General features: G+C 37.0%; 1 protein-coding gene across 1 annotated transcript in view; it reads right to left on the bottom strand.

Annotated features, from left to right (window-relative positions):
* The window catches only part of pard3ba (par-3 family cell polarity regulator beta a), a 351,893-nt gene that overhangs the window by 255,922 nt on the left and 81,320 nt on the right, over window positions 1-14,651 (bottom strand). The window contains exon 4 of the mRNA XM_030155442.1: window positions 4,931-5,037. Coding sequence (XP_030011302.1) covers window positions 4,931-5,037 — 107 coding nt within the window. The remainder of the gene's footprint in view (window positions 1-4,930; window positions 5,038-14,651) is intronic.

Here is a 14,651-nt window from a genome sequence, read left to right as displayed (position 1 = left end):
TGTGATTTCTATTCATTCTCAGATCTCAGCGCTTACTTTGTTGACTTCTGTGTTATCAAACTAACAATACTGATATTCATTTTACAAAGAAAAGAGCTGCAATAAAAGACCTTGTGTATTTCAGAGTAATGGGCACCACTTGGATGTCGGCTGAACTGATATCAACATCAGTGACAAATGAAGAGGATTTCTGTCTAATAAAAGCCAGCAAATGCTACTTGGGAGAAAAATGATGCAGGAAATCAATTAAAAACACTGTATTCACCTTGTTTAACACCGCAGTAATTAGTCTCGGCATTTGTGTGACTTGTCACTTCATTCTCACCTTCTAATAAAAGTAAAACTGTCATCGGAGCGATCTACAGAAACATGGTAAAATGAGGCTGTAGATTTCTGAAAACAGACTGTCGGATGTTTTAATCATCTATAATGAGTCTCCTCGCTCCGGCTCTTTGAAGGCTACGAGTCCTGACGTTTTGCGACCAGGAAATATGGCCGCCGTCATTGTGTTTACCCGCCGCCTGCAGATGTGTGTGTTCTGCTTAGTCACTGCTGCGTCCAACACAGCGGGGGGAAACAACAGGACTCCCTCGGTCCCCTGTCTGTCTTTACCTGAGTTACACACACACACATATTAGAGTGACCTCACAGGGTATGCATCGTGCAGTACAAACAGAGCGAATAGAAAAGGCAGCAAACAAAGTTCTCCTTAGAAGTCTTGAAACAGAAGGGAGCGCCTGAAAAGTCCAGCCTTTCAAAGTGCAGCCTGGGGCGTGGAGCCGGTCCAAAGGAGGAGTGTTCACTGGTTTTCTGTCTTCAATGAGGGGATGATGCACACACACAGAAACAGCACAGCAAATGTAATTTCTTCATCTCAACGGGATTTATTCGCCATCTTTCTTTGGCATTTTTCATCCCTTTGCCGTGAACAACTAACTGACTGTGCACTCCCTGCCCCATTAGGGTCTGAAAAAACTATGGGCCGGATCTACTAAAGGTTTGCGTGTATAAAAACGTGTGCAAACTCATTGCACATGCAAAAAAAAAATGTTCAAACTGATTTACTAACAGTGCACACTAAGGGTTGCATCTTTCAAAGGTGTAAAATAGCACGTCTGCATCCAGTTAGTACGTTTGCCACAATGAATATGCAATACAGGAGGAGAAAATGTAAACAGATTGATTTAGCACATGCAAAGAGAAGCAATTTCGCTCAAAGAAACTGCGTCTATATTTACTACATCTCAAAGGGAGGTGCAAATGGTTTGTATGTGTAATTACGCACACATGGAAGTGGTTATTGTCGCAAAAAGGAGACATCGAAACGATGACACGAGATGCAGAGAATGCATTTTTCACCCTGATGTGAACATTTTCAGAATTATTATTTTCCACTTGATCTGACGATTGTGATTAAAAATATGCACCGACATTAGGCTACAGTGAGACAAAATTACATGTGTCTGACAGTCAATCCAACAACCCCCATGGCCCCCCATCTCTAAAATGAAAACTAAATGAATGAATGAGTCATGCCATGCCTTCTATGACAAAACTCCTCCAACATTACATTTCCGTGCGTCTGGATCCTTCAGCGCACTGTTACCATTCATGCTGGTGTATCCCAGAGCAGTTTTTACAGCGTATCGTCTCCAGTAGTGCACGCAACATCCTCATTTAAATAGTGCGGTCTCCAAGACTTTGCACCTGTTGTAATTTGCACCAGCAATTTTGTAAATCACCTGCAAGCCGCGGTTTGATCCCACACGCAAAATTCTAGATTGTGCACGCAAATTAGTACACGCAAATTGGGATCTTTGTAGATGTGGCCCTAAACGTGTTATTTTAAGGTTTGCCCACAAAAACACACACATTTAAAATGGTCTAAACTGATGATGATGACACAGTTCGCAAAATTATATATAAAGTCAAGTTGATATATTGTGATTTTAAAGACTATATATAACTGTAACTAAACTATCATAGTGTTAGCTGTGATAAAGACACAGCAACATCGTTATCAGTTAATACAGCTACGTTTTTAACAAATACATTAAAGCCTATTCGTAGAAATCCAAATAAAAGATAATGATGGCCATTTTGAAGAACTGGACAATTATGTGAAGAAATGGAAGTATTACGCTGCCTTCATGTGCTATCAGGAAGATGATCCTTTCCACTTGTGAAAAAAAAAATTACCAATGCGTTTTGTTCAAGTGCTTTTGTTGTCGTAGCGAAATAACAAATGACTGACCTACAATTTATTGTGACCTGCTACTTGGGTAAAACAGTTTTGGTCATGTTAATTTACCTGCTACAGTATTATACACATATATACGTACACTGACATGTATAGAGACGGACAACCAGTCACTGTTACATTCACACCTTCAGGCAATTTGCTTTAACCAATTCTTCCTATTAATGCGTGTCTTTGGGAACATGCCAACTCCACTTTTTTGTTTTTGTTGTTGCAAAATATGTCCACTATAAATGAGCAAAAATCATCAGTTAACAGCAGCAGAACAATCATAAAAGCAGTGTTTATCATTTGTGTTTAATCCCTCATTGCTGTTGAAAAGTTCAAAGGTTATTTTCACCTCAGCAACCCGTGTATCAACATTTTTTCCCTGTTCCCCAGTGGAAAACACAACGTGACAGGGCATTCATGTGTGATTTTTGAGTTTGTAAGTAGTATTTTCCATCATTTCCATAGCCCATGAAGGCAGCATCAGTTCATGTAAACTGAATAATATTATTTTGAGTGGATAATTATACATTTTTGAACTACAGGTGGGTAAGATGTCAAATTGTGTTTTTGTTTTTCTGCCCCCTTCTTTTTTTTCCCCCTCACTTTATCAATGTTGTTTTCGTTTCATTTCTGATTGTGCATTTGTTATGTTGATATCAAAAATGAAGCATAATCTACCAATCAGGGGATCTCAAGTCTGTACTATGATAAGGCTTCGCGATAAAAAATATCAGAAACAAATTTTTAAACTACAGTGGAATCGCACAGTGGCGCATCGCTAATGTTAGCATCATAGAAATAACTACAACTGTGACCACATCTGCTGCTGTATTCATCCATTATGCACCTCCTCACCTCATAATGGTACTGATTACACTACCGCTGCTACTGTAAATATATTTATATAGACACTTTATATTCTATTACAATTTATTCTTCATACTACCTGGTTATACCTATTCTATTTCTACCTCTTTTTTATTAAATTGCATGGCTTTTTAATAACAAAGTGAGAGAGAAACAGTCTCTCAAATCTCTGTATCTAGAGAATTGACAATAAAAAATGTAGCCGACTAATAACATCACCACTGATGTGTGAATCTATAAAAATTAGATCCACAGATGTTTGATTCATCCTCCTAAACTGTCTATAAGTGTGTGAATCACAGCGGTCTACTCGAATGTCACTAGGCGCTTGGCATTTTATTAGATGTAGCTACATAACGGCATGATGAAGGAGGTTAATGTTTACATGGTGCATTTCTAGCTGATCTCCTTAATGCTTTGTTTATAAGAGAAGCCAAAATGAACTGTGGGAGTTGGATATACTCTATGAGGATTCAGACACTGGTGCATTTACTACCTGTAGCTGCCATTGTGCTACATCCTGTTTTAGTTTGGCTTTAATATAAATTACAACAATCTTTACATATAAAATGTTAATTGGGGAAAAAATAATACAGCACTTTAGCATTAAAAGTAGGGTAGGAGATGTTTTCCTGGAGCATTTTTTATTATATTCCCCTTCAAAACCCGATTGCAACCAATTAATTAAATGCTCCAACACAAATACAACAAATTTAGTCACCTGTGGAATGGACAGGACTGAAAAAACACCATCCAATCATTTTAATCTGTTCATTGAAACGATTGAATGGTGATATGTCAATCAAACTAAACTGCGATTTGTGTACAAATCGCGCGTTCTCAGAGGTTTGCAGTACTTGTAGAGGAAACGAAGCCAGAGCCAGAGCTTGGCTATATTAGCTACATTAGGATGGAAAGTTCGCCGGCAACATAAATCACTCGGGAATGTAATGTTAGCTAGCTAGGTAGGAATCGGGGCTGTTCTGCCGACAAACATAATAGTAAAATGCACAGATTACAGCGTTGAAAGCAAACTTTCATGGGCTGCTAGCCAAGGGAACAAGTGAAAAGTCCAATTTCTCATCTACTGTAATTTCCAGACTATTGAGCGCACCTGAATATAAGCGGTACGTTGCCATCTCCAACGTCTCCCTGTCGATTCATTGATGCCAAGCTTACATGCAGCAGCTCCATTTCCTTCTTCAACAGCCAGATCGATCGCCTTTAACTTTAACTCATATGCATTTCTTCGTGTGTTTTCCATGATGAGGGTGTGTGTACGACTCGCAAAATGACTGATATGAAGAATTTAGTGTGAGTGCGTTTGATTTACGGCGATTCGAACAGTTTCATTGTTCCAGTGTGACCTTTCTGGTAATTTCATTGGTCTGGTGTGACGAACCTAAATGTATTGGCAGTGTGAAGCTAGTTAGCCCGTAAAATATGAATTAGCCACATCATTGTTTAAGCCGCAGGGTTCAAAGCGGGTGAAAAAAGTAGCGGGTTATAGTTTGGAAATTACGGTAATATACTGATTAAAAGGTGTACCTGCAGATCTGAATTCAGAGGTACAGCGCTCATGAACTCTCGGTACCAAGCATTGTGCGTTTCAGTACTCTGGAGATATGGCTTCAGGGGGGAAGCCTAAAGAATGAGGTTTGGATTTTTAAATTGTGTATTTTCAAATTGTAGCTCGAACCATTTTTCCAGGATCTCCTACCCTACCTTTAAGTAGTAATAACAGAATATTTAGTATATATCTTTACATCCTGCATGTGGCTGATGTTGATGTATCTTCAGTACGATTCTTACCAGTTCAGGTGTCCCATTCCTACCATCTTCAGGTGGGGGTGTGGGTGTCATCTCATGGAGGGGGGCCAAGGCCGAGTCACTGCTGCTCCTCACCAACAGAGGTGTATCTGGTATGAAAAAGACAAAGGAGTGAGTGATGAGGAGTTAAACAACAAGATGTGAGATCAGGGATTCACTTACATTACCCTTCGCAGCTTGATTTAGAAAAAAAACCCTGTCCGCTGCAAAGGACATTCCATAAAATAATGAAATATAAATAAAAATAATATCTGAAAACTCAATGTGTGGGATAAAAAGCCACTATATTGATACGAAGACCCCTTCTTGTTACGGGTGGGTGGGTAATTTCCCAATGTGCGAATGTTAATTTTGGATGTGCGATGATGTGATATGTTTAGAAAAAGAAAATTTTAAAAAATGCAAGTCATAAAAAAAAAAAATTATCTCAAAAACGGTTGCATTATGCTTTTTCCAATCAAGACAATTATTTAATGTTAAAAAAAACAAAAGATTTAGTTTTCTGGATCTCAGGAGGTTAAAGTGGACATAACAAGAAATACACCTGGTTTTGTCTATTTAACCCCTTAAAGGTCACTCATAGAAATACTCTGAAATTCCAATGTCCAACTTTAGTTTCAAAGTTTTTTAATGTTATGCAAAAAAAAAAAAAATTTAAATAAATAAATAAGGTCAATGAAGTTACCATATTGGGTTCCTTACTGGTAAATGTCAAAAAAAAAAAAAAAATCCAAAAGGTAAATATAAAAAATACAAGCAAAACACATGTAAGATGAAAGGAACATGTAGTTTTAGAACATTAGAACAATATAAGTGCTGATCCAGACCCCTGTCCACATCCACATGATCCCTTTGAACATCATTCCTTACATTAGTACCATTATTTCATGGTACCTAACAAAGCAGGTACACTCACTGTTCATGCAGAGGTGGACTTTACAGACCCTGTAGACCACATTGGACCTGAGATTGGTGACTCACTGTAACTGTTGCTGTCACTGTCTTCTAATGTACGCGGAAATGACCAAAAATAGTCACTTGCCCGATAAAGGGTTCTAATGTCGCTTCAATGAAAATGAATCTCACATGCACAGATAATAAGATTACTCCCACCGACTGGGACCCCCCCATGACAGGAAGTGGCCTGTTTTCAGCTCGACTGGCCAAAACCATTGACCGACCCACGAATCTCACCTGAATCCAATTCTGTTCGAGCCATATGTTCATATACGAGCCACGTGTTGCTTCATGTCACCACAAACACATGCTGGTCTCAAAGTTCGTAACTGAAATGATCCAAGAGGAAACCTTCCACATCTCGTCCAGGCTTCGGTAAATGAGACCAACTATTGCGTTCTGGACTAGATGTTCAGATCTCTGCCTTGTCTGGTTTTAATATTAACACATACTTGACACACACAGATGAATAGTTTGCATGTGCTGAAGAAAGGAAGAATTGCAATCACGTCTCAGACAAGAAACTGTTCTATTCAAGACTCACTGTACACTCCTGTCTGAACACAGTTTGGTTGAGGCGGTAATTAGCTATTTCGGGAAATTTTTTTGGAGCTGTGTTTACAGATCCACATCATCTCTGTGGGAATTATTGGACTTGAGGCCGAATGCAAGAGACAGGGTTCAGAAATCAAAGGGTTCAGAGACACAGGGTTTGGGTTATTCCTTAAAGACACAGAATGATTATTGTGTTCCCTTCTAAATTAAATTCCCTCTACATTTAACCTTTCCTAAGTGATTTATCCCCATTTATTATATTACTGTCTGTATTTTGAAGTTTTCCTTTATTAAATTTCCTGATTATGTTGATGTAAATTCAAAGGTTATTACATTAAAACAGAAAAAACTGAGGAAAAAGTGACTTTTTCAGCAAAATATATCAAACACTGAACCTGAAATGAGCATCGACAACCACTGTCATTTGTCAAACTATAGGTTTTGCTGGTAAATCTATGTAGTAAAAAATTAAATGGTAATAGAAATATTATTCCAGTAAGTGTTTCAATATGTGCAAGTATAAAAACTATGGTTTGTATCAGAGAACCATACTTTTTATACTCATAGGGTTTTTTTCTGTGCATATTTATTCGATATTCTATAGTTTTAACATGCGTATTTATTCTATATTCGATAGTTTTTGTATGCATTTTTATTCTATAGTTTTTTATATGCATATTTTTTCTACATTCTGTAGATTTCATATGCAGATTTATTCTATCTTGCATACATTATCCTGTGTATATAGCGGCTGTTTGTATTTATTGCTGCTGCCTGCTGAGCCAACTGCATTGAAATTTCATTTTTGATGTAAAATCTGGAATAACAAATAAAGTCTGTATAAGTTTCATTTAATTCATCCATTAAAGACCTAGAAATATTTTTGTAGCAATGACCAAATAAAATTTTCTCTCCAGTTCCTAAGTGATTTATCAGCATTTATTTTAATATTATCCTCCGCATTTAGCTTTTTTCAGTGAAAATCACGTATTTTCTTACACTTACTTTATTCAATATGTAGATGTTCATAAAAGCTCAGAGTAAATTCAAAGGTTATGATACAATAACAGGGAAAAAATGAAGAAAGAGTGACTTCTCCAGCAAAATATGTAATTGACTGAACTAAAAAAAGTATCTATATCACTGTCATTTGTCAAACTACGTGGTTTTTACTAGTGAATCAATGTTGGCAGTTGATGATGGTGTTTCCACGTTCACTAGCCTCTGAACGTCCAAGTGGTTCATATCCATCTATTACAATGTTCCTTAAAAGCAACTTAAGGTAGAACACAATTCTTCATTGACATGCTTTTAAGGAGCATTGTTGTATAGTTTTAGTACCTTTAACTTCATTGATGGTGCTTCATACGTATTAATAACATACATATAAAACATAAAATAGGGTTTTATGTATGTTTTTAGTGTGGATGTCTATTTTCTGTAACTTCTGCTGCTGCCGTCTTGGCCAGGACACTCTACCAAAACACGTTTTTAATCTCAACTAACCTTTTTCCTGGTTAAATAAAGGTTAATAATAATATCTGATGACTATGAAATGCTGAAAAACTGCATTTTACCTGCATTATAAGTGGTTTAAAAGTATTATACATTTTAGATCAGTAGTTGTGTTTGGTCACTGGTGGCTTTTTAGGTATTAGAGGGTTAAATGAGAAAGATATAGTACAAATATATGCATAAAAGGGCAATTTTGTTTGTTTGCTTATTTATTTATTTCGAATGTTGCATTAAAATCAAACAACAAAAGAATTATATAAAAGAAAGTCAAACATTCAAAAAGGAACGGGATGACGTTTAACTTATAATCTCCCACCCCCTTACCCCATCCTTCATGTACCCTAAATTTCTATGTCAGATTCCATAAGTAACTCACATATCAGATGAAATTCTGACAATGCACAAAACTCAAAATTGCTGTACAAATCAAGGATAGACTGTCCATTTTGCAGCATTTCACATTTTCCCTGCTTATAACGGAACCCCTGCACACACGGAAACAACTGTAAGAGAACAAGTGCTTAAATTTATTTCCAGTTCCATCCCAGCCCCCCCCTTTATCCCCCACCTTCCACCCTCTGACCGTGTACATTTTCATATGACCAGCTGTTGCTTCCACACCCACTCTTGTGCACACACATCCGCCACAGCCCACAGGAGCCGAGGACCGCAGAGGTGACACAGGCAGGTCTGAATCCACATTAAACCATTCAAAAGAATCTAATTTGGACCTGTGTGCTGCCGCTTTTCTTTAATATCCACCCTGAAGGGAGCAGGCTGGTATTTATGGATGTAAAAGCCGTCGCGGGGTGTTTTCAAATTTAACTCGACAGAGGAGAAAATAAAGACAGGGGAGAAGAAAAAGAGAGGGTGTGAGATAAACAAAATGGGAAGAGGAGAGCTGAGAAATTGTGACAGGGAGGGGGGGTACGGAGGGGAAGAAACTAGAAAACTGAGAAAAACAGAAAGGGAAGGCAAAGAAAATTCTGCGCTTTCCTGTAATCAATCTCTCTTTGGAGGGTCAGTGACAGGGTCCTGGTCTAACGTGGTCAGAATAGAGAGAGCAGAAAAGGGGAACAAGTGGGGAAAGGAGGGACTGGCAGGGGTCACGGTGTGTGTTGGTGTGCTTGTGCGGTGCTAGACACATGAAAAATACTTATTACAACCATCTGAGACACACATTCAAGTCGGATTTCTGCCTCTGACGCTCTATTCTTGTCCGGTCACACGGTTTCGTCTCATCGTTTTTATTAATTAGTATAAATGAGCGCTGATTCTCTTGCCAGCCCTGGTCTCATCCTCCATCTGTCTGTGTTTCACGCTTCCTGTTTACATGTTAACACTTGTACCTCGCTAAGGACAGTTTTGGCGTTCTAATTTTTGCCACATCAATTTATTTATTTATTTATAAAGTTTATTTGATAGGGACGATGCAAATTACATAGTATAACCTGTTACCAACAAGCTGTAGGAACTGATGATTCACATAAAGAGATTATTCAAGGTTCAAAGTTCACTTCATTGTCATTACATGTAGTGTATACATGAAACGAAATCAGTACTCAGGTCCAGCAATGTACATGGTAAAATCCTATAAAATGAATCCTAAATTAAAGATAATAATAATAAAATCTGATAATAACAGTAAAAATCTAAAAAATAATAATGAATAAATATACATAAATAAATACTACAGTGCAGGATTAAAAAAATTAGCAGCATGTTAAACCAGAATAAAAGCAGCAGTGTATTTCAGCAGGAAAGAAAGAAAGAAAGAAAGAAAGAAAGAAAGAAAGAAAGAAAGAAAGAAAGAAAGAAAGAAAGAAAGAAAGAAAGAAAGAAAGAAAGAAAGAAAGAAAGAAAGAAAAGTAAAAAAACATTTAAGGTTGCATAAAAAACTCTTAAACTCTTAATCAGCCCTGAACATCGTAAAGAGGAGTTGATAATATTATTTATTTTGTTGTGTTTTTTCTCTCTTTTTTGTGTTTAATAGGTCTGTAGGTTTGTTGTATAATTTTTTTTGTTTTGTTTTGTATTGTGTCTGTGTGGTTCCTTATGTCTAAGTACATGTTTATGTAAATGTATAATTTAAAATAAAAAAGGTTGCATAAAGTGACAATGTACAATCACAAATGTTAAAAAAAATAACTATTCACATATACATTCATATATATAAACAGGATTACAGCATATGTAAATATTTAAAGTCACATAAAAGTTACATAACATTACAGTAAAATCAGAATGGTTAAAAATGCTCCCATCTCTGATTTCAATGCGTATGGCTCACATTTTCTAAGAATCTAAATACGTGACGTTCACTCTAAGCTGCTATAATAAAGTCTGTGCAGCCAAAGACTAACACTGGTCTCCACTGAAACTCAATTAAAACTGCCTTTTTTTAAATTCCATAGCAATTACAGCACAAAATCATGCATTGTATTACATCAGACTCAATCCAGAACACTGGCTTCAATAGTGTCGCTTTCAGGACTTGCCATCAATTGAGCCATTTTCTCGTATTTACCCTGAATGTGAGAAAATGCCCTACAGTTGGGGAAAATACATGCTATTTTCCTGGCTTCCACTGGAAACACTGCAGGCCATGCTACAACTGAGATGATGTATGTGTTTATATTGAAGTCAGAAAGTGGTGAGAGTACAGTTAGGCTGAAAAAAGGATTTTTTAGGAATATTATTTTTACTTATAATCCAAAAACTGCATCAAAACTGCATGAAAATAAATGAATACTTGATGGATATGATCGGGATCATTATATTAAATATTCTATTACACAGAAATGTGCTGAAGTTGACATTTTTGTGCTTTTGGATAAGAGGGGGCTTTTTGTAAGTGACACTGCACAAAATAAAAGACATCACCAATAAATGTTAAAGCTTTTTTTTATATATATGGAGATTTTTGTCCTCTAATGACAACGCGTCCCTTTCACAAACTGCCACTGTATAATCATTAACCTACATTATCTTAAATTAAGGTAATACTAAAAAAATCCAAGTGTATTTAGAGGCTATTTTTGGCTTTTCTTCCTCAATTTCATTAGTGGAACTGTAATTACAAACTGGAATACAAAGGGTTAAAATTCTCAAACTGACTGAACGTTAGGCTGAGACTAAAATTGGTAAATATTTAACTCAGTGGCAGGGGAAAATAACATGAATATGTAATATTTTAAAGGAAGTTTCATGGCTGACTCGCTATCAGTGACGTGAGGGAATCCAGAAGTGTCCAAAAGTGAGAACACTTTCATTAATTAGTTTTGTTCTGTTTTGTTTTCCTTTCACTCCCCTACCGGTTCTCTTTATCGAGGACGTAAACAGAATGCGGTCTGATTTAATTTAGGGAAGCAGACTTCACGTCTTAAATATTTAGCACAGACGACACAAAGGTATGGTGATTTGTAATAATGGGATGTACTTTTTTTGTTTATCAAAGAAACATCTGGGGAAAAAAGTATTTTTTTGAGAAGGAATCAAAAGTCTGTGTGGAGTTTGCATGTTCTTCCCATGTTTGCGTGGGTTCTCTCTGGGTACCATCCAAACAAAGACATGCACTGATAGGTTAATTGATTAAGCTAAATTGCCCATAAGTGTGGATGTGACTGTGATTGGTTGTTTACCTCTATGGCCCCATCCATATGAACACGGTTTTGGTCATATCTGCAACAGTTTTGTATCGGATATGCCTTTCATCCACATGAAACCAGTGTTTTCAGTCACTGAAACTGCAACGTTTTTGAAATTTGAAATCGCCAGTTTCGTATCTTCTTCAACTTTTCTAAAACGATGATGTCATAGCACCACCCCTCTAATCTTTCACCCTGGAAAGCATGACACCACTTCACAACAACAACAACAACAACAACAACAACAACAACAACAACGGTGGACTACAGAGTGGTGCCTGTGCAACAACAGCTATTGAGCTTATTGGAAATATGGAATGAAAATCTTCAGCAACAAACTCCCATAGCCAACAATATTCCCTACATGCTCTTGGATCTACCGTGGAGAGAGGAAACCAGGAGGAAATACTGGATGAGACCTGGTAGAACCAAGCAAGGTTTATGCTTCTTCTCCGGTTTTTCTGAGAGCATTACAACGCCACATATAGGCCTGGCAATTGTACTATATCATTTTCAATCATTTTCAGTGGTTTCGTGTGGACGCAGATATTTCCTGCACTTTTTTGAAATTGAAAAAGATCGGATGGGAAAAGATGCGGTTTTGTGTGGACATTGCCTATATGTCAGCCCTGTGATGAATTGGTGACATGTACCAGGATGTATCCCGCCTGCACCCATAGGTAACTGGGATAGGTTCCAGCACCCCCCATGACCCTAGTGAGGATAAAGCCGGTTCAGAATGAATGAATGAATCAAAAGACATCAGAAAAGTTATCTCTGCCAGTCTTCTGTGTATCTAAATCAGGTCACATTCTCTCTGCAGATACACACATGTGTGCTGATCAAATGGGGCTGTTATTATTAAGGTGAGTTCCACCAAGAATTTTAACAGCGGCATATCAATTCATCACAAAAAGAAAAAAAAAAAAAACACCATCAGTGGACACAAATTCAACTGGCTGCCATGAATTAGAGTAAATTACACCTCATTCTGAGACTTCTTTTTATTTCATTCCTTTTCGCAGTTGCACTTCAAGGTCTTGTGAGAATATTTGAGCAAAAAATGAGCAATAAATTCAAGGCCTCATTGCTTGAATTCACCAAGGAACAGGAACAACAAGAAGCAGAGTCTGGAGGAATAAAACGGTAAGTGAAAATGTACCAAAAAAAACAAAAAAAAAACATGCAACACAAAAACAGGAATCTAGAAACTGCACATCAAATCATCATGTGTACATGGAGATGTATATATTTTTCCACTCAAATGAGCATAAACTAAAGAAAAACACGCTGCTGGACTGCCTTCAGATAATTCAAGGTTTACAAAAAACACGTTAAATAAGGGTATTTATTGAAATCCTGCGACCTCAACGTCACTATTTCTACTCCATTTTGCACACAAACACGTGGTATGAGTTTACAAGTGAGGTGAGCTGTTTATAGAAAAGCTGTAAAATCTAATGGATGGTCTATAGTGAACATAGATAAAAATAGATACACAACAGCAAACATGTGTGGGGTTTAACCCTTTAACCCCTGAGACATTATTTCAGGTAAACAGGCTGCTGTGAGTATGTGCTTGTGTTGCTTTTCTTCAGTGGTTTTGTTTTACAGGGTCAAAACAGGGTGGAATAACAGAAAAAGACAAAGGGAGGAATTTAAGTTTGACAGGTTTTTCCTAAATAAGGCACTCAGAATGCACATCAATAAGAGATTTAGGATGTCGAACATGAGCTGTGAACTTTTTCTAAATCAGTCCAGCTGCTTTTTGGCGCCTGGTTGAACTCCAAAATGCAGTAAAATGGCCAAAACTCGGTAAAAAAAACAGTAAAAATAAATAAATAAAATAAAGGAAAATCACCACAACCCTGCAAACATCAGTAAAAGCAAAAAAACAACAAAGAAAACGGTGTAAATTTTTTTTTAAAAAAAAAGCTCAAAATCATTTATTTTTTACCACTCTGTGTTTTACCCTCCATTACACCGGTAGCGAAGGGTCCACTGAGCATGCTCAGATGTCAATGAAAAGAACAAGCTCTATTCTATCAGCAAGTTTTGAAATTTTCCCTATTAAGCAAAGGGTTGAATTTTTAGGAATATTTACCACATAAAGACCCAAACCGTCTACTGACCTAAAGTGTTTAATACCTGTTGATCCACTTATCCGATCAATCCAGGTCAATAACTGATGTAAAATACAGTTATTCATCTGTTCATGGTTATCAGATATGACCCATTTGGACATTCAGAGGCTCCGTAGTTACTGTGGAAACACCGTCATCTTCTACAAACATTGATTCACCAGTAAATCTCAAGGAGTTGGATCAATGACAGTGGATGGAAACACTGGGCTGATGTTCAGTTAATGATACATTTTACTGAAAAAGTAATTTTTACTTGAGTTTTCTCTGATTTAGATGCAAAAACCTTTGACTTTACTCTGAGCTTTAATGAACATCTACATGATCGATGAATTAAATATTGGAAAATACAAGATTTTTCAATGTAAAACACAAAATACAGAGGATAATTTTATAATAAATGGTGATAAATCAATTAAAAATGGTTAAATAGAGAGAAAAAATCATGTGGGAACTGACACTAAAGTACACATTCAAAACGCTCACCACAGATACGTCAGCAGCTAGAGGATTAAAAAGGTAAATACGTCTTTTACTAACGGATCAAATACACAACAATAGTGAGGACAACTAGTACATTAGGCACCAAAGTACCTGTGTTAAAGCAAAAAGATCTGAAATAAACATGGGACACTTCCAAAATTCTCACCATGATCAACGTTTTCAATAAATGGAGCAATGAAGTGTTGATAATCACACAAGAGGCTTTGGGCTTTTTGCAAAACGAGCTCCACAAATAAGCCACAAATAGCCCCCACTGCACCGCAATGTCAACGGTGAAACTTTGTGAAGTGACCAAGGCCGGCCCATGGTCACAGTCAGGGTCCATTAGCCACCGGTCAGCCTCATAAATCCTCCTCCATTTATCCACCGGAGTCACACTCGCCT

Source organism: Sphaeramia orbicularis, chromosome 2 (genome assembly GCF_902148855.1).
Source record: "Sphaeramia orbicularis chromosome 2, fSphaOr1.1, whole genome shotgun sequence".
In the NCBI taxonomy this organism is placed as follows: Eukaryota; Metazoa; Chordata; class Actinopteri; order Kurtiformes; family Apogonidae; genus Sphaeramia; species Sphaeramia orbicularis.
This window is presented reverse-complemented; position numbering and strand designations above follow the sequence as displayed.